Source organism: Lissotriton helveticus, chromosome 1_1, assembly GCF_964261635.1.
Source record: "Lissotriton helveticus chromosome 1_1, aLisHel1.1, whole genome shotgun sequence".
Classification (NCBI taxonomy): Eukaryota; Metazoa; Chordata; class Amphibia; order Caudata; family Salamandridae; genus Lissotriton; species Lissotriton helveticus.
This window is the reverse complement of record NC_136057.1, coordinates 1,379,631,019-1,379,651,084: the sequence shown is the minus strand read 5'-3', so window position 1 is coordinate 1,379,651,084 and position 20,066 is coordinate 1,379,631,019. Positions and strand designations below refer to the sequence as shown.

Below are 20,066 nucleotides of genomic sequence, written 5' to 3'. Positions count from 1 at the left end.
TAAGCGGGACTGGTGCAGTCCCACCGAGCATATCACAAGTTCCTCCACCGGCAGTCCTTTCATGGCAGTGTGGCCGCTACGAAAAGGCTGGCAGTGGGGGTCCTACATGGCCCCTATGCCTCCCCTGCCATGGGGAAACATTCAAGAGGCACAACATATGTCCCTGCCTGCTTGCACCTCCTGATACAGCACTGCATGAACTTCAAAGTCCATGCTGTGCCTGAACATTTTTGCCGTTCCCATTGTGGTGCCCTTTTTCAGGGCACCGCTGTGGGAAAGACAAAAGGATTGTCTGCCTGCATTAATTCAGGTAATCAGGTCGGTGGTCCTTGTGTGGCTTTGTCGCAGCCGTGCTGACGGAGAGCCGGCGCAAGTGCACCAAAGCTGTAATCAGCCCCTAAACTCTCAGTTCCAGCACTAGTGACTTGTCACTATTGTGCAGCTTCAGGAAGTACAAGCTAAATGAACAATTGAAAATGTAAAAACGTACTGTCAATGTCAAGGAATTTGAAAATTGAGGCAAAAAATAATATTAGGATCATCAGATTGATTTGTGGGAGCAGTGCAAGCGCATCAAACAGAATATAATATGTACGAAGAGTGGCCTCAAGTGAATTTAGGAAAGCTCCAACCTTTCTATTATTATTGTTATTGTTTTTATTTATGTTTTAGCGAATTAAATAAAATGGGTCATCATTTGTGTATCTGTTTGATGAATGTTTTTTTCTCTATTTTTTGTGTATTGTTTTGCAGTTCAAATCATGGACAATGCTTAGGTCGAGGTCCAGAAAGGACTCTGTTTTCTTTCCAATAATAATTCATTGGGGGTACCACGGGTCCAGTAACGATTAATTAATGGGGTCCCCAGAAGTCAGAAGGTTATGAACCTGCCTACACTACTATAGAGTCCAGAAGTTTGACCTTCCTCCAGCAGTGGGGATTATCTAGGATTTACTGTAATGGTAGAAGAGTTTGCCCGAAATGCATTGGGTTTGAACTACCATCAGGTTTGAACAACAATCCTTTGAAAGGAATTTTAATTTGATTTCAAACAACAATGTTGAATAAACATCACTCCAATGACTACCTGTTTTCTATTCACTGAATAAGATTGGAGGAACCTCCACATCAGAGTTTGGCTGTGCAATCCTGGGACGTTACCCGGCTGGATAACGCTTCCTATTCTCATTGAATCTCTAGGAGTGCCCTGTCAGACCTCTAGCACTCTAACAGTGGAAGCATCCACCGACAGTGTGGGCTCTCTCTATTGCTCTATGACTCAAGCAATGCAAGCTTCCTCCAGCAGTGCCTTCTGAGTGCTACAGCACACCACTGCTGTGAGCTTCACCAGTTCCCCCCAGCAATGCCAGTTGCCTTCAGCACTACAAGGACATATTTAAGATTTTTGGGACAAGACATATTTTGGGGCCTCTGTTTGGAACAACTTTAAATGCATTGCTCATTTTTAGGTAATTCAAGTCCTCGAGAAGCTAAACCATATTGAGTTATATGTTAAACTTTTAAAAGCAGGACCTATGAGACACCAGAGAAAGCTGATAAGAGGCAATACACAAGATCCGCAAAAATACAGTACACTTAAAGGAAAGTTCATTTAGTAGGCTTTGTAGGTTTCTGTGCAAGTCTTTATTTTTCAAACATCCTTGGTAAACAAGTGGAAATAGCCAACGCATTTCACCCTTCACAAGGGCTTCTTCAGGGCATAGATAATGTAACGAAGATTTGCATGTCACTTTAAAGTGTCGAGCTGTAGATATGCTTGTAAAGCGTCCCTCTTGGTAAACGTTTTCTCCAGAAATGAAGGCATTAAGCCGGTAGTTTGTGCCCTTATATCCTTAGTTCAATGGAAATATGCAATGCCTCCAAAGGTTAGAGAAGTAACTCCTGTGGCACTAGTAAGCCTCTAGTGTATTCAGTAAAAGTAGTTGTGCGTTCAGTCATCTATGTTCACAGCAGGCCCGTGTCCGGCAGCCGCAGCAGTACCTTATCTTTTCCCTGAAGAAGCCCTTGTGAAGGGTGAAACGCTTTGGGTGTTTTAACGTGTTTACAAAAGATTTTTGAAAAATAAAGACTTATAACAGAAACCTACAAAGCCTGCTAAATTAACTTTCCTTTAAGTGTACTGTATTTTTGCTGATCTTGTGTATTGCTCATCAGCTTTCTCTTCTGTATGTATTTATGGTCATGTGGCAGCTGGCCATTTGAGGTGGGCAATACAATGTGCAATTCACTCTTGTGACTAGCCTAGATAGTGCAGTTTCCGTTTACCCTGCTGCCTTTTGCTTTTATTGATACCTATGAGACTCCAGCAGGCACGGCATCTTCCAGCAGCGCCCTCTCAGAGCTACAGGCCTCCTTGACGTCGGACTTTAAATTCTTACTGACTAGCGTCCGATTCCTTTGTGGGACTAGAGTGCTGCTTTTCTCTGTTTCCTAAGTTCCTGTTTGTGAAATATCAGCGTTATTGAGGTTTATATGAGGAAGTTAGACATGGCAAAGGGTGATACCGGGGCAGTGTGTTTCTTTCAGACTCTCCGTGTCCATCACTGCAGCACAGCACCTGCCGCCAGCAGCTCCAAGAGAATTTTCTGTCTTGAAACGTGTGCAGGTTCTTTTGGCCCATGTTCTTCGAATATTGATCATTTTTTATGTTGGTTTGTTTTAAATGTACTTTTTTTGTTGCGAAGTGTGCTCATTTCTTGTTTGACGTTTCCTAAGTGTTGATCAGATAATTAGATTTACCTTCACACAAGGCAAATGCCCAGTCATATAATTTAACTAATAATCAATGTTTAAACTGATGTCACTGAATGTATCCCCACCATTTTATATTTCTCTCGCTTTTTCTTTCCTCTACCTCAAACATTCTGCCTCTTACTCTCTCTATTTCTCTCTCCTCCTTTCTTCAGTGGCCTGTTCTCTCTCGCCCTCTATTTTCGCACTTTCTCGTTCTCTTTGTCTCTGTTGTCCCCTCTGTCACATTCTTTCTCTCTTCTTGACTCCCCCTTTTCTCTTCTCTCTTTCCCTCTCTTCCTTCTCCTTCTGCCTCACTTTCTCTTCTCTCCCCTCTTTTACGCCTCTCATACCCTCATTATCTCTCTTCTTCTCTCCACCTATGTCTGTGTCCATCTCCTTTTCTCTCCTCTCTTCCCTCTCCATCTGTCTCATTTTCTCCTCTCCCCTCTTCTCTATCCCTCTCATACTCTCCTAATCTCTCTTCTTCTCTCTCTCTACCTCTGTCTATGCCCATTTCCTGATGCTCTCCTTGGCCCGCATCACCTCCGCCTCTTATTTCTCCCTGCTTACCAGACCACACTGGGGCCCAGTGGCTGCAGTCATTATAATGAAGTCTTGTCTTTTTTCTCTTCCAGAGCTGTGGGTAAAACGTGCCTGCTCATCAGCTACACCACGAATGCCTTCCCAGGAGAGTACATCCCCACAGTGTGAGTACCAGACTGCAGAGATCTGCCCCGCCCTCACTCTCTACGACCAGAAACCCAGTAGGCTCCTCCCCAAGCAGATGCTTTTTGCAGAATGACTGTCAAGCGTTATCGGATGAGATTGGTGCAAAATCTTCCTAGGAGAGGCCCAGGATTAGGCCTCGGTCAAAATAAGGATCCTGGGAGCATAATATAAATACACTGGGGAAAAAAAGTCTGCCTGTAGTATAAACGCAGCTGTTTATTTACAGGCACTCGGGACCTGATTCACCAAATATTCTTACAGCGGCATCTGCAGATGGCTAATTATCTCAAATAATCTGCGTGCATCCGGGGCCTCTCGGGGGCTGGGCAGAAGCGATTTCCAGAGAGTTTTACGTTCACGAGGGATATGCTGAAATGTGTGACTGGCAGCAGCTCCGTCTAACTTCGGGTTGGGAATTTAAAACTAAACTATGAATAAGCCACTCGGTGCTCCCATGGGTGGTGTGGATATGAGGCTTCGTGCCGGCTGACATCACCAGGCCCACGCGGGTCTTGTGAGCCAATGATTAACAGCTCTGTATGCGCGCGCGCGCTGCTCTTCACTCGTGGAACGCGGGACCAAAACCTGCAAGCGCAGCATCTGTGCTTCTGTGCTTCCTGTCTGATGAGCCCCCGCCCCGCCTCGCCACCTCAGCTCGACGGTGAATGGAGAAACTGCAGGCTTTCATGCCGCAGGTGCACAGCGGCGAAAGGGATTGTTTTAGTACTGTTAAAAAGGGAAGACTTGTCTGCTTCTAAATCTAATTCCTTACCCACCTGCCTGCCTGGGGCCATTTATTGAGTCGTTTTAATGCGACAGGAGCACAGTGGCGTATTGCAAAATGATCCTCCCCACTCCTTGCAGAATGTGACGAAGGGCCCCTGAATCTCCCTTATCTCACAGATACTATTGGCTTTGGGTGGAAACAGCCCAGGTCCTCTCAGGACAAGTGGTGGGACGTTCATTTGGCACTTCTTGCATTCTCCACCTCAAAGCAACCGGCCTTTGAGAAGTTCGATCAGAAAATGGGTAAAGAGTTAAAAAAAAAATCCACGAGAAGTGCCCAGGCAAGTGAGCTATCAGCACACAAAAGGCCCTGAGACTTGGGAACTCTTCCACCGATTTTTCAACAAAGAATCCTCACTAATGCATCATAGAAAGGGAAAAGGTGAAAGGGCAAATTACGCCGTCTACTCAAAATCCCCAAAACGTAAAAGCAAGACCTTAAACCAGGTATTCTCTTGCTGCCAGACTGTAGAACGTTTACGTTGCACCCCTTGCGAAACTGATTGAGTCATCCGGGGTGAGAGTGATCTCCTACGCTGATGATACTCAGCTTATTTTTTCTTTTAAAGATCACTCGCCCCTTGGTTTTACAAATTTTAGAACTTGTCTTTCTAATATTGTAGCCTGGATGACCCGTAATACGTTAAAACTTAATACGGACAAAACTGAGGTGCTGTTTTTTAATCAAACGAGTCCCATGTCACCGGCCACCTGGTGGCCGCCTGAACTCAACCCAGCGCCTCCCCCGGTCATGGTGGCGCGCAATCTTGGAGTTCAGTTCGACAACGAACTATCTTTTAAACCCCAGATCCAGAAAGTCACCTCGGCATGTTTTGGTAAAGTCCACATGTTAAAAAAAATCGCTCCCTTTCTCCCTACGGAATCACCGAAGACACACGCTTTAATTACCTCGCACTTGGACTACGCGAACAGCTTATATGTGGGACTTCCGGCCTACCTCCTGCATCGGCTGCAGATCGTGCAGAATGCCGCGGCCAGGCTGATCTGCAAAGTTCCCTTTCAACCCTCCATCTCACCCTTCTTGAGGAAATTGCATTGGCTCCCGATCTCTGTTCGTGTTAAATTCAAGGCCCTGGTACTTGTTTTCAGGGCTCTGAATGGAAAAGGCCCCAAATACCTGAGACACACACTAAAACCAGTCCACTCTTCTCTCAATCTCAGATCCAACCACCTTCGTCTCCTACTCCCTCCTAGATTTCGACTTGTAAGGAAAGGTGGTAGAGCTTTTGCTGTGATTGCATCAAAATTGTGGAACGCTCTCCCTATTAGCCTCCGTCTCATTGACATCGAATCTCAATTCAGGGGCAAACTAAAGACCTTCTTATTCTCTGGCTGCTAACTTTTCCCTCAAATCTGCAATCTCAGCGCCGGGATACCCCCGTTGGGGGTAGCCGTGCGCTTAACAAATGTCAAATAATAATAATAATAATAATAGAAGCAGATCCCAAACCTTGTCTCTTTCAATCAATCAGGGTTTCTAAAGCACGGCTACTCACCCCGTGAGAGTCTGAAGGCGCTGCAGGAGGGAGCGGGTGAGGGGGGCGCAGCGAATCAGACTAAGTGCTGAGTTCATACGAAGAGCCAGGCCTTGAGGTCATTCCTGAATTGCATCAAAGAGGGTGACTTCCTGAAGAGAATGGGCAGGGTGTTCCATGTCTTGGTGGCGCAATAGGAGAAGTACATTCTTTCTGTGCCGGTCTTGCGGATTTGTGGAACGGTAGCCAGAGAAAGCTGGGCGGAGCAGAGGTGTCTGTTGTATACTTGGATTGTGAGGCGTTGATTCAAGTATGCAGGTCCGGCGTTGTGAAGAGCCCTGTATAGCATGGGTGAGGAGTTTGAGGGTTATTCTTCTCTCGACTGGGAGCTAGTGGAGGTCGCGGGGGTGTTGAGTGAGGTGGCTGCAACGAAGGATGTTAAGGATTAGTTTTGTTGTGGCGTTCTGGACATTCTGAAGTCTTCGGAGGAGTTTCTGGTTGACACTAGCGTAGAGTGTGTTGCCGTAGTCGGGCTTGAGGCTAATGTGGGCGTGGGTGACTGTCTTCCTGGATTTGGTGGGGATTTATCTGAAGGTTTTTCGAAGCAGGTGGAGTGCGTTGGAGACAGTGTTTATCTGGCGGTCCCTTGTGAGCAAGAGTCCAGTACGATGCTGAGGTTCATGCGTGGTTTGTGGGGGTTAGGGGACTTACTACCGCAGACGGCCACCAGGAGTTGTTCCAAGCGGAGGGGGAGGCTCCCATGATAAGGACTTCTGCCTTGTCTGAGTTGAGCTTCAGGCAGCTGTCCTTCATCCAGGCGGCAACGGCTTTCATTCCTTTGTGGAAGTACTTCCTGGCACCAGTGGGTACTTTGGTGAGGGAGAGGATCAGCTGGGTGTCATCGGCGTAGGAGACAATGTTGAGCCTGTGGTTCCTGACGATGGCTGTGAGAAGGGGGGAATGTAGATGTTGAAGGTGGTGGGGCTGGGGGATGAGCCCTGGGGTACTCCGCAGCTGATCTCTGTCGGTTTTGAGAGGCATTGTGGGAGTATAACTTGTTGTGTTCTGCCGGTGAGGAAGGAGAGGATCCAGTTGAGAACCTTGTCTCGGATACCGTTACAAAAGGGGGTGGTGATGGACGGAGCATCTGAATCAATCAAACACTCACACCCAGTCAAAAGATCTGGGTTTAATCCATCACTGTTCTTTAGCCCACTTTGCCACCCCAGTTCAGACATGGCTATATGCAAATCAGTCTGACCCTGTGCCTCATGGGAACATTCCAGCCCGAACTGCCAAGCCATGTCTTCCCTGGACCGGAAACAAGCTTCCGAGGACCGGTTTCTGGCATTCCAGCCGTCTTCAGCCTGGCTTGCTTGAATCCAGTGGCAAAGTGAGCAAGGGACTCACGTCTGAGCATACCCTGCCACACTTATGGCGGCCAAAAACGGTACAAAAGGGGGTGGTGATGGACGGAGCATCTGAATCAATCAAACAGTCACACCCAGTCAAAAGATCTGGGTTTAATCCATCACCGTTCTTTAGCCCACTCTGCCACCCCAGTTCAGACATGGCTATATGCAAATCAGTCTGACCCTGTGCCTCATGGGAACAGTCCAGCCCGAACTGCCAAGCCATGTCTTCCCTGGACCGGAAACAAGCTTCCGAGGACCGGTTTCTGGCATTCCAGCCGTCTTCAGCCCGGCTTGCTTGAATCCAGTGGCAAAGTGAGCAAGGGACTCCCGTCTGAGCATACCCTGCCACACTTATGGCGGCCAAAAACGGTACAAAAGGTGGTGGTGATGGACGGAGCATCTGAATCAATCAAACACTCACACCCAGTCAAAAGATCTGGGTTTAATCCATCACCGTTCTTTAGCCCACTCTGCCACCCCAGTTCAGACATGGCTATATGCAAATCAGTCTGACCCTGTGCCTCATGGGAACAGTCCAGCCCGAACTGCCAAGCCATGTCTTCCCTGGACCACCCCCTTTTGTACCGCTTTTGTCTCGGGTACCAGCATTGTGGAGACTTGTGGCTTGTGTGTTGTGGAAAATTGTGTTGGAGGCCGCCGAGAGGGCCAGTAGGACGAGGGCTGTGGTTTCACCCTGGTCAAGGAGGGAGCGGATGTTGTCGGTGGCAGCGAGGAGGGCGGTCTAGGTGCTATGATTGCTTCAGAATCCAGATAGGGAAAGGTCCAGTAAGTGGTTGGTTTCGATAAAGTTGGAGAGCTGGGTGCTGATGGCTTTTTCAATGACTTTGGCTGGGAAGGGGAGCAGGGAGATGAGCCTGAAGTTCTTGAGGTCCGTCGGGACCGCAGAGGGTTTCTTCAGGAGGGGGTTAATCTTGGCGTGTTTCCAGTCATCTGGGAAAGCATTGGTCTTGAGGGAGCAGCTGATGGTTCGGCATAGCTCGTGTGCGATGGCATAGGCAACTCTGTGGAAGATGCAGCCCAGGCAGGAGTCTGAAGGTGCTCCAGAGTGGATGCTTTTCATGGTCTTTATGGTGTCGTCCGTGGTGAGTAGGGACCAGCTGTGCAGAGGCGTTCTAGGGGTGGAGGGGTCAGCATCGGTTGTGGTGGTTGCTGGTGCGGTGAGGTGGTCCTGGGTGTCGAAGTTGTCACAGATAGTCTTGATCTTGTGGTAGAAGACGGTGCAGAGTCTGATGCAGAAGTCTTGGGAGAGTGGGACGTGTGTGGCCTCGCTGTCGTGTTTGGCAAACTCCTTGATGATGTTGAAGAGTTCTTTGCTATTGTGTGCATTGTTGGTCATCCTGTCTTAGAGGGCCTTCTTCCTTGTGGTTTTGATGAGGTGGTGGAGTGCGATGATGGCTAATTTAAAGGCGGTGTGGTCTTCCGTGTTTTTGTTGTTCCTCCATGTCTTCTCGCGCCATCTACAGTTAAGTCTGGACTCTTGAAGCGCAGGGTGAACCAGCTTGCTTTCCTGACATGTTGTTTGCTAGTGGCTTTCTTGAGGGGGCAAGGGTGTCAGCACAGTTTGTAATCCATTGGTGGAGGTTGCATGCTGTGGTGTTGATGTCTGAGAATGTCGGTGGTGATGTGTCGTTGAGGAAGGTGGTGAGTTGAGCTTCTAAGACTCTTGTTCAGCTTCTCCAGGGTTAACGGTGGCCATGCTGGTGTGCTGTGGGTTTGTTGAAAGAGAAGTGTATGTAATGGTGGTCGGTCCAGGGGAGTCCGGTGGTGTGGCTGTAGGAGACTCTGATTCCTGTGGCGTAGACGGGGTCAAGTGTATGTCCTGCTGTGTGTGTGGGAGAGGTGACCAGCTGTTTAAGTCCTATGTTGGTGATGTTCCCAAGGAGGAAGGAGGTGTTGGGGTCGTTTTGGTTGTTCAGGTGGAAGATGAGGTCTCCGAGTAGGATTTGGTTGGTGGATGGCAGGGTTTATGGTGCGATGAGGTTGTCAATGGCGTCAGTGAAAGAGGCACAGGGACCAAGTGGTCAGTAGCCAAGGGTGTCACAGAGGGTGGTTTTCGGGTTGATCTGGATCTGGCAGTGGAGGTGTTCCAAGTGGGTGGTTGGTTCATTTGAGTGGTGAGGCGGAGGAAGCTTTTGTGGACGGAGGATGGCGATGCCTCCTCCTGGCCAGATGGGACGGTACTTGCAGATGATCTTCTAGCCGCTGGGGATGGCGGAGGAGATGTCTGGCATTGAGCTGGAGTTCATCCAGGTTTCCGTCAGGAAGGCGAAGTCGGGCGAGGCGGTGTCGAGGAGGTCTCAGATCTCGGTGGCATGTTTGTGGAGGGATCGTATGTTGAGGAGGATGCACTTGAGAGGCTTGGGTGTGGTGAGGGTCAGTAGGTTGGGGGAGGGAGCCTGTGTACGGAGGTCGGTGAAGGTGAGGCGGCAGTGAAGGCAGGAGAGTGGGTCGTGGGTGTTGGTTGGCGTTGAAAGCTGACAGTTGTTGCATCTGGGTTTGAGATCATGGAGGATGCTGGCGTCATATCGGTGGTGGGTAGGAGGACCAGGGTCCCTGGCGCTGGGCGCCGTCAGGTTGCAGTTGGGTTGCAGACAGGTGCAGACTGGCTTGCATTTGGTGCACCTTTAGCATGCCAGTGGCGCGTCTGCTGTGCGTGGCCGCCATTAAGCAGTGTGAGGGAGACAGCTGGTCAGCTGGGAGGCGGGAAGCAGGGAATGTGAGAAACAGCGCAGTGGGGGAGGGAGGGACGGCGGGGTTAGCAGCTGCGGGTAAACGTGAAAGCTCTGGAGGGCAAGAAAAAGAGGCAACAAGAGCAAAGAGGCAAAAGGAAAACAAGAGTTACTGGTCCAAGTTTCATTTTTTGAACGAGAGGTGATAACTCTTCCTTAAATACTGTGTTTACTACTGTATGCCTACTGCTAGATTCAATATCCCTTCAACTAAGCTGCTATACATAGTGGTGCCCTCTTCCCATTTCTTCTGTTTTACAATACCTATATTTCTGTTATATTTGGACCCATTTTCCTCGATAACTGTTAGTCGTCATTGTTTGCAAAATGCCTCAGGTTGCCAAGTGGCTAGGGTTACCCTATGGAAAAATCAAAATAAACAAATAAAAATTAAATAATGCCTCCTCTCTTCGTTTCCATCCTGTTCCTCGCTATTTCCTCTTCCCTCAATTTCTTTCAATATTACTCTCTCCCTTCAATGTCTCTCTGTTTCCCTACCCTTTTTATTTTTTGGTTACTTTTACCCTTTCTCTGCCTTTCCACTCCTGTTTCGGCCTCCCTTCCCTCCTGCCTCTGACCTATTTTCATGTGCTGGTTCCAGGTTCGATAATTACTCCGCCAATGTGATGGTCGACAGCAAACCAGTGAACCTCGGATTGTGGGACACGGCAGGCCAGGAGGACTATGACCGGCTGCGACCCCTCTCCTACCCCCAGACGGTATGTAATACAGGGGCTTGCTTGGGTCTGAATGTATCAAAAAAGTGTTTTCTGAACACTGGCTGGCCGAGAGGGTAAGGAAACACAGAACAAAGACTATTAGGCTATTTAAAGTAAATAATCAATGTTAGTAGTATGAGAGTATAGTAAAATGGGACCCATCTTAGTGAAAGAGCAGTTACCTTAGGAAGCTACTATAGGGTCATCTCTAGGATTGTTTTGGGGGCCTGGGCAAGGCATTTTTGGAGTTCCTGTTCACAGCTACTTTGAATTTTATTACCCACTACTTCAAACATCCACGATGCAAAACAATATTGAATAGTACTTTCAAAAGTGGGGATCACTCAAAAACATCCAAAATATTTCTTGGTTGGGGCCCCTAAATCCTTAAGATGACACTGGGAAGAAAGAGACAAGGTTGGAGTTAAAGGTAGGTAAAAAAGGGAAAGAAGTTGAGATAGAAAAATAGAGGTGTTATACAGAGAAAAGCCACTTTCCCAGAGGGCCCCTTGGAAGATGGGCGGCTGGCCAACTGCCACTTTTTGTGCCTGGTCTGGTAACGTGGCCTGCTGTGGCAGCGACGATCCAATGCTGCACTTCACTTAAAACTTTTTTTGGGGTGTGATTGTTTAAATGCTACATACATGCTTGGTGCCACGGTCTGCAAAGAGATGTTCGTCTCAGAAGGTTCTTTTAAAGTTTGCTGGCCTAAGGAAGACATTTTATGTCAAATTACTGAAAAGTAATCTTTGCAAATCGGCTATTTTTTAAATTTATTGGTGGGCGATTCATTTTCATATGCAATTTTGAGTGATATATGACCATACTGCAATCAACAAGTACACCATGTAAATGTAGCTCCTTTTAAATGCAACTTTATCCAGTAAGCAAAGACTAAGTTTGTCCTTGGACAGAAAATAATAGGCATTTGTAGGCTTTCTGTAACAGAATCCGGAAAAGCCAATAGGTCTTGCCTTTGAAAGTCGTTAGCCAAACTTTTGGCTTCAGCAATGCTTGCCATCCATGCTGAGAAGAATAGGCAAAAATAAAAACAATTTAAAATAAAATAAAGACAATTTTAAAAAAATGGTGGTTGTTGATGTTCAGCAGCCGTGGCAAAATAACCCAAAATAAATGGTTCCAGAGTGATGACTCTGGATGTGTGCGTATGCAACATCACACATACTGTGGCAGCAAGGAAGGGAAGAAAGGAAGAAAACACATGCACTCATATGAAGTACAGAAACTTAAAAGCAAATAGTAGACTCTCATATGTGTCATGGAAGAATACAAGTTATCCAATCAAAAAGATGATAAAGGAGCTGCTTCCCACCACTCCACCCCAAGGAGAAGGACAAACAGAAGCAGAGGAAGGGGAAGCTGCTGAATAAGAAGCAAGCACACGAGATTGACAAGAAAGGCAACGGGGTGCCCAAAGTCAACTTTCAGGCACGGGGCATCCATTGGGGCATTGGGGCGTAGCCCCACCAAGCCTCGTGGTGTGGACGCACCGCGCCTGAAAAGCAGCACTGCAGTCAGTCAGTCTGTAAGTTCAGTTGTCACCTCACACCCGAGTCCCAACACAATATGGGAGCGCACGGCACCAGGGGAAGGGGCTGGGCTGGGCTGCTGCAGCTTGAGTGACAGTCCACACTCAGCTGCAGCAGTAGTTCGCATATGTATTTTTGGGCTTTGATCAGCCCGCACATGCGCTTACTTCTTCCCCCTTAGAGAGGGACCCAAGGGGTGCTGTTTCATACAGCACCCCCAGGGCCGCAGCCCCTGGGGTTGAAAAGGGCGAATGGTATCTGTGCCCCCCTAGCCAATCCTGGCGCTGCATGCAGCGCCAGGATTGGTTGGTCAACCGCGCAGCAATCCATATTGGGCACCACGCGTGGGTGGTGGCACACTGCAGCAGCCGCACTTTCTATGGCCAATCTCTGTGTGACTTCAGGTGAAGCCATGCAGTGATTGGCCATTTTGGGAGGCATGCTGTCTGTCTGGCTGCTCGCTTCCTAGTCTGTCTGGAGACACACACCGGAGAGTCTGCTGGTGCCTGTCCTGCTGCTCGTCGTCGTCGCTCGTGGACTTCACTTGCAGTTGGACTCGTGTAGTCACAAGTGAGTGTGAGTTCATAAAATCAGAAGGAACATGGGGGTCGGAGGAAGAGGAGCAGGGCCTCAGCGAAAACACACAGCTGTGAGAGACTAAACTTTTGAATAGGCTGCCAAACACACTTCTACCTGAAAACAAGCTCCTCGGCGGGAGAGAGGGGTATAATGACAGTGCAACAAGCAGTGGGATTGGGCTGTTATGTGTATCTGCCCCCGGCAGTCCGCATTGGGTCGTGCCGAGGAGCTTGCAGAGTACACACAAACCAGCATGTAGTATGGATTCCCCCAGAGCTGCAGGACACCCACAAAGCAGGGGTGCATTGCCTGGTTTAGTACTAGGCCTTCACGTGTCAGTGTGATGTGAGGGATTTAAGAGGAGGAGAAGAAGACAGACGAAGCGGCCACGGGAGAGGCGCAGGGAGAGGAGGCTGGGAAAGGGGCAGAAGAGGTGAAGAGAGTAGAAGAAGAACACAGGGCAGAGTGTAGACGGGGTGCATCAGAGTGTAGAAGAGGAGGACAAGGCAAGAGAGGATCAGAGGGCTCAGGAGGTACGTAAATCTCAGGAGGTACGTAAGGCAGAGGAGGCACGGAGGGTAGAAGAGGCACGGAAAGCAGAGGAGGCGCAGAGGGCCGAGAAGCAGGGAGGGTAGAAGAGGCACGTAAAGCAGAGGAGGCGCGGCGGGCCGAGAAGCAGGGAGGGTAGAAGAGGCACGTAAAGCAGAGGAGGCGCGGAGGGCAGAGGAGGCACGTAAGGCAGAGGAGGCTCGTTTAGTGCTGTAAGATATGGGGTATTTTGTAATGTATTTGCATTTTTCATGTCTACACTTTCAGAATTGCTTTCTAAACATTTTGCCCTCTCAAATTTGCTGTAAAATGCTCCATTTGCACACACTTTGCAAGTCCCTCTCCCCTCGAGTCCCTCCTATGATAGTCGGCTTGCTCGCTATCCACATAACACTTATCATCAACTTTTATGCCCCACCAATTTCAAATGTCACCAGCCACCCCTGTCAACTTTAAGTATTGGTGTTGTACATAAAAGGTGTTTCAACAACTGACAAGTATGCAGGACCTAAATTAGAGTCAAGAACTAAAAATGTGGACAGGATGATGAGGTAAATTAGTGTTATTTGGCCCGGCTGGGCTAAATTCCCTTACAGAATACAGTACCTAATGGCCCAGCAAAAATATTGTGTGAGATCGGCTCACTGTTCAAGTCAAGTGCCTGACGGCACCCTCTCGATACTACCAGGAATCAAACCATATTTGGTATTTTTGAAACGAGAGGTCTTAGTTTTTTATTTTCCCACCAACCACTGTGTTCCCCCATAACCAGGTGGAAGAGCAATGGCATTCTTAGTGGTGCGTCTGAGACTACAACAAAAGTTACTTTTACCAGACCTTGCACAAGGGGAGCAGGAAGTGTTGACCTACAGCCACAGTAGAGGTTGTTGTGCAATTCATATATAAGAGCAGCAGACTGCTGAGCTGCACCTGCCTACCCTGTCCGCTATAGACTATGATAAACCAGTGAAGAATATGGACTGCCTCCCTATGCAACACAAAGAACCTCCTCACCTTGGAATGGATATGACCGAAATAACAGGGCTTCAGCCTAAATGAGAGAACACCAAACATCGAAACAGCATTCACCATTCATTAGTAACAGGACCCTAACATTAGTAACAGGGTGCAACCTATTTAAACGAACAGCTGTCTTGGTTATATGGACCCATAGGACCTGGTTTTCTAACAGAGTCCATTCTTTGAAGCCCAACTGCAGACATTCGTTTTTGTTAAAGCCCACAGACTTAGTAGCAAAGTCTAATCGTGAAAGCAGGCCCTAAACTTAGAAAACAAGCCCCTATCTAATTTACAGCCCGCCACCCAACCTTATTAGCAGAGCTTGACCATAGATACAGAGCCTCATCTTAGTAACAAAGCCCCCATTAAAAAAAATACATTGGCAACGTCCACAGGTGTGGGTTTAATTGGCTGTTGCATGCAGTGTTAGCACATTTTAGCGAGACACACAGGAGGGAGCCAGAAGGAGTGAACAACAAAGATTATAGTTGTAAAGTAGTCCCCCATGCAGTTCAAAGCAACAACACACGTGGAGGCAAAAGGATACACCCAAACCACCAGTAGCATTGGCTGAGAGATAAGCACTCCACTGGGCTGAAACAAGATGTAATTCATAAAGACTCCAGCCAATGGCTGAAAAAAGCCGGTTGAAGAAAGCCATTGAATGAAAGGGGTTGCCCCCAAGCCAACTCTAAACCTAATATTAGGAATACGTTTTTTATTCAGATGCACTGTCAAAGCCCAGGCCTTAGCAACCACGGTGGCAGGGCGCTTATCTTGGTCACTGTGACCCACACCACTGTTAATGTATCTTGTTAAAAGTGTCACCACTGGCACAGCTACCAAGTGATCATAAGTCTTGGATGATACCATATGCCAGTCCTGGTGGGTTTGTCGCCATCAGCACTTTTAATCCCAAGACTTGTAAGCCAACACTTAGAAGGGGAAATACAAAACCTTGACAACTTTATCCATGATGGATACAGAGACTTACTTGCCAGATGTTTATATGCTTGGGAGCTAACCCATAGGGGCTCCTGTTATCCTTCATGGTTTTAGCTCAAAGCAACATTTACTCTTTTCGTGCGTTCAAAGAAGGTGAGGTCACTAGATTTAGGAGATCTGTTACAAACAAATATACCCACATTTTGCTACATGAATCAATGTGATGCTTCTGATCACCTTTAAAATTTCTACTACAAACAAATGGGCCCTCACTTGTATGGTGAACTAGTTGGCCGAAGAAGCCATACGTTTCTTTTTTACTAAAATGTTTCCAGTCTAATGTGGAGTATGATGATGATTGGAATCATCCAATTTCCACCAAAGCCCCCAAATCTGAAGGAGAATCCATGGTGGAGGTTCTTTCACTATACTATCCCTATGGTAGAGGACATTCCACTAGCATATTCGTCACTATAAACCTTTGACCACAAATCTTGGGATTTCCCATTATCGCCCGCTCTAAATCAGGTCCTTAGAATGAACTGCCACAAAATTGCTGCCACAGATCAAGACTCAATGGAGCAGATACAACAGGATTGGAAAGGTTCAACTGGACACTTCTGGTTTACACCTCGAGTCTATCTAACATCATTCATGAGTGGCAATAAATGAATGCCAGGAATAGCTTGTAAAGGACATACCAACAAAGAGGTCACTCCAGCACGAACATGTGGTGTGATGAGAAATTAGTGACAGATGATAATGGAAAATAAATCAAGTACTGAGTGTAAAGTTGGTAGTTGAACTCATCAACGGATACTTATTAGGTATAGTTACATGGTCTCTGCTCCATTCAAGTATGTTGCTCTAGCATCTGCAAGCACTTGCTGGTGTTTTATGGATGCTACTGTTAGTTATAAACTTTTGTACTGTTCTACTGTCCACCCATTTTGGCTGAAGGTTTTGCTCCTGTTAACAATATTATCAACGTATCTACCCCTTTTAAGTGACATACATAATGTTGGGTCCTTTCTTGTGCTACCTGTTTTTTTCCAAAGCAAACTACTATCTCAGGAACGTCTTTGATCTTGATCAAGAACCCATCAGGAAATACAGCATAAACGGCTAAGGCGGTATTAACATTACCAGCAGCCATGACTATTGCCTCTAAAAGTTGGGAAACGACTTCCAGTAATATTGTTATCATTGGTAACTTGCAGAATTTCATCCCAGCACACTTATGGAAATTGCCAGGAGGCGTGTGGTATTACAGACTCACCAGGAATTTGCTGTCTATGCTGCAGCATTACTACCAGGATCTAAATGGGCCCTTGATAGCTTTAATACCAACTTGTGGACCACCCAGCATCTGTTGGCAACTTGGAATGGCGAACTCAGCTGCACATTTTTAGAATACAGAGAATGTAAGGGAGAAAATCAGTGAAAATAAAAAACAACCATTGTCAAAGCTAGGAGGTTTGGCTTAGACTGCCAGCCTTTTGCCTTAGTCCATGCTTGTTTTTATTTCATCATGGTTTTTGTAAATCTATATGGGGCAGATTTACAACCCCCTTGTGACACATTTACGCTGCCCTTGCTTCACTGCTGTGACACATCGGTGGCGTAAACCATGCGCCATGTTGCGTCTTATTTACAATGTCACCCATCTAGGGAGATGAGTCACGTTGTAAAGCCCTGCGCCACATTAAGCCTGCGTCAGGTTTAATGTATGCAGGGTGGGCGTTCCGTCGGAAAAAGCCTCGGAAAAGTGACACAGTGAAATTTACAAGATTTCACTGAGTCACTTTTCCGATGCCGCTGCGTCAAAACTCTGCGCCTGCTTGAAGCAGGCGTAAGGCGTGACGCAGCATGTTAGGTATGGGCAGCCCCTGAGCATTGCTGGAGTTGTGTCGCGCTTGCTACACGACTCCTGCAATGCACCGCCCTTACGCCATCAGATGCGTCACGCATCTGTTTATCCTCGCGCCACAATGCACCGCATTGTAAATGCGGCGCATCTGTGGTGGCACAAGGGTAAACTTGCGTGACGCATCTTACCTGGCGCATCCCTGCTGATATGCAGGGATGCGCCAGTCCTTGTAAATCTGCCCCTATTGTTGGAGAAAATGCTGGGCTATCACCAATATAAAAAAATACTTTGGCTGAAAGCAAAAATATTTCTTTGTTCTCAAAAAGCCCACCTTGCAATAGTAGTTCATGGCAGAGAAGGACTCTACATTGTAAAAGAGCAGAATGCTATCACCCACAGTGGTATTCTTCAATGGCTGAATAGGGCTGTTCCACTGCTCCCTGCTTTATGCTGTAATGGGCTGAAGAAAAATATGAATGACACAACGGTACACCAATTGATTAAGAAGGCTAGCTGAAAGCCCCTATAAGTATAATATATGTATAAATACTGTAAAATCAAAAGACCTTGGCTAACGGCACCCCTAAAAAGCAGTTGTTTGTCAATCAGCAGCGAAAGGGATTCCAGAATTTTCTCTGCTTTATGATGTTCTGTTATGTTTTGAGATTTATTCAGTGGAGAGCCCCTTTACAAAATCCGTTGTACAAAAATTCCCTCCAGGACAGCCCTATTAGTTTACAACCAGCACAGCTAAAGGACAGCGGTTCCCAAGCCGTGTTACAAGAAATGAGTCCCCATTTGTGTGACACCAAAGTTCTATGTTAACACGAATACTCTTTTGCTTTAATGCTATTGCATGCATTTGTAAATTCAGATTGATGGCTGCCTGTCAGACTGCTGTATGCCTTCCGCTTCCCACCCTCGAACCAGTGTCTGTATTGTACAAATCCTCGTCTGTATAAGAATCCTTAGAAAGTTTAATGAAAGTTTTCCCTTTGAAGGCCACCACTTCCTAGGAACCTAACACTACTTTCCAGATAAAGGAGGCTTTTTTTGTTTTTTAACCCCATACATAAGTCATTTCTTCAAATCCTTTCATAGAAGGCAGCTTAACTTGTGCAGAGAGCTTTCCATTCTCTAGATGTGAGAAGAGTATCTAATAATTTTTTTAGAGGAGACACGGATGTCTGGAAATCTGAACAGCTGTTTGTCAATTTAGCCCAATCAGAACCGATCAATCTTTCTCATCCGTCCTTAACGAGAATGAATGTCTCATGTCTGTGTGTGTGTGTTGGATTTGTAAAGCGCACGGCTGCCCGTAAGCGTCCCGGCGCTGGTGACCACTGGGGAACCCGTCCTGGCTTTCCCTGTGAGGTGGTCCCTTCTGGGTATCTCCAAGGTGAAACCAGGCATCCCCGGCGTCTGTGGGGGCCGTTGTAGAGATGAGGCAATCTTAATGCCCAGAGTTGCCGAGTGTGATCCCTGGTTAGAGTAGGCGCCGAGGCGAGAATTGTCGAGTCCGCTGACCCTGGTCCACGACGCCGCGTCGGGAATTGAACCCTGGTCCCGGGCCGTTCTCTGCTTCCGGGTCTGCCGCCTCTAACCAGTGAGCCACACCACTCCACTCTCATGAATTATTAGTCTATGTCACCCAAAAAATTAGCAAGTTTGACCCATGAATGCTCAGTGTGTCTCCAGAGAATAGGCTGCTGGGGTTCTTTGTACCAGGCCATGCACATTTTAGGTCACCACTCTCCTGTTACAACATGTTTTAAAGTAATAAAACGGAAGGCCTGACCTGTTCCTTCTTGATGCAGCAACACCATAAATTGGCGCCAAATATCGTCTTTTGCTCTTCCTTAGTGTTCACGTCTTCTTAATGCAATCAGGTGCTTGGATCATTGTTTCTTAACCTGTGGTATCAGGGCCACTGGGGGTCAGAAACGCCTACTCAGGGCGTCTGCAACTGTTTGAAAAAATAAAATACCATTAAAATTAATTTATTACAATTATTAATGTGTAAACAAAGAATCAAAATTGAAAATTTGAAATCTTTCTCGATATTTGATTATGAAATAAAATATTTCAATGTGTGTTTTGTGTATACTTGTTTCTGTATTTGTGTGTATTGGTTCAAACCATAGAAATTGCTTAGGTCGGGGTTTCTGGCTTCCAATAATGACAGAGTGGGCGGTCCCCGGATTCAAGAAAGGATTCAGTGGGAGTCCGTAGAATTCAAAAGATTAAGAACCACTTCATTAGAAAATAAAGAGAGGCACCACAAACTTTTGTCCCCTGAGCCCCTAAGGTGTCTGAAATGCCTGGAAATGTTTAGAGTGCATCCTGCAAGGGGGGAAACTATGGCTTAATGAGAAATATTCCTATTGCAGAAATGTACAAAGTTTCCACGTAGAGATCAATTCATTTTTCACTAGACCCTATTGTCTCGATTCAGAATTGTAGTGTAGCTCCTATTTTCCCAATAGGCTCTGCGCATTGGAATAGTACCTACAGCAGTAAAGGCCTAGGCCAGACGTTAACTAGGTCTACTACTGTCGATACTAGACTTAATTTTTGGGTTTGCCAGCTAAGCTCAGAGTTCGCTAGAAACTTTCTCGAATGTTCAAGGAAGGATTAACTTCCCTGATTAGACAAGAAGGGATTTAGTTTCTGACAACCATAGAACATGACAACTTTGCTCTCCCCTAATCAAGAGTCAATCTCGAGAGTCGTGTGAGCACAAGGCAATTATTTTACTCAGTCAGTACGTGCATTCTTAGTCTCATCAGAATGTAGAGAAAAGGAAGAGACGGGCGTGTTCAATAAAAAGGTGTTATTTATTGATCAGTCTCTTTTCTCGTACAAGAGAAATGGATCGATATTATTGCAATACTTATAGTTAAG

At 46.8% G+C, this 20,066-nt stretch overlaps 1 protein-coding gene across 2 annotated transcripts in view; it reads left to right on the top strand.

Moving 5' to 3' along the window:
- Window positions 1-20,066, top strand: part of LOC144825003 (ras-related C3 botulinum toxin substrate 2-like) — a 186,537-nt gene that overhangs the window by 12,555 nt on the left and 153,916 nt on the right. For both annotated transcript variants that reach the window (XM_078683917.1, XM_078683926.1), the window contains exons 2-3: window positions 3,390-3,461; window positions 10,532-10,649. In XM_078683917.1, coding sequence (XP_078540043.1) covers window positions 3,390-3,461; window positions 10,532-10,649 — 190 coding nt within the window. The remainder of the gene's footprint in view (window positions 1-3,389; window positions 3,462-10,531; window positions 10,650-20,066) is intronic.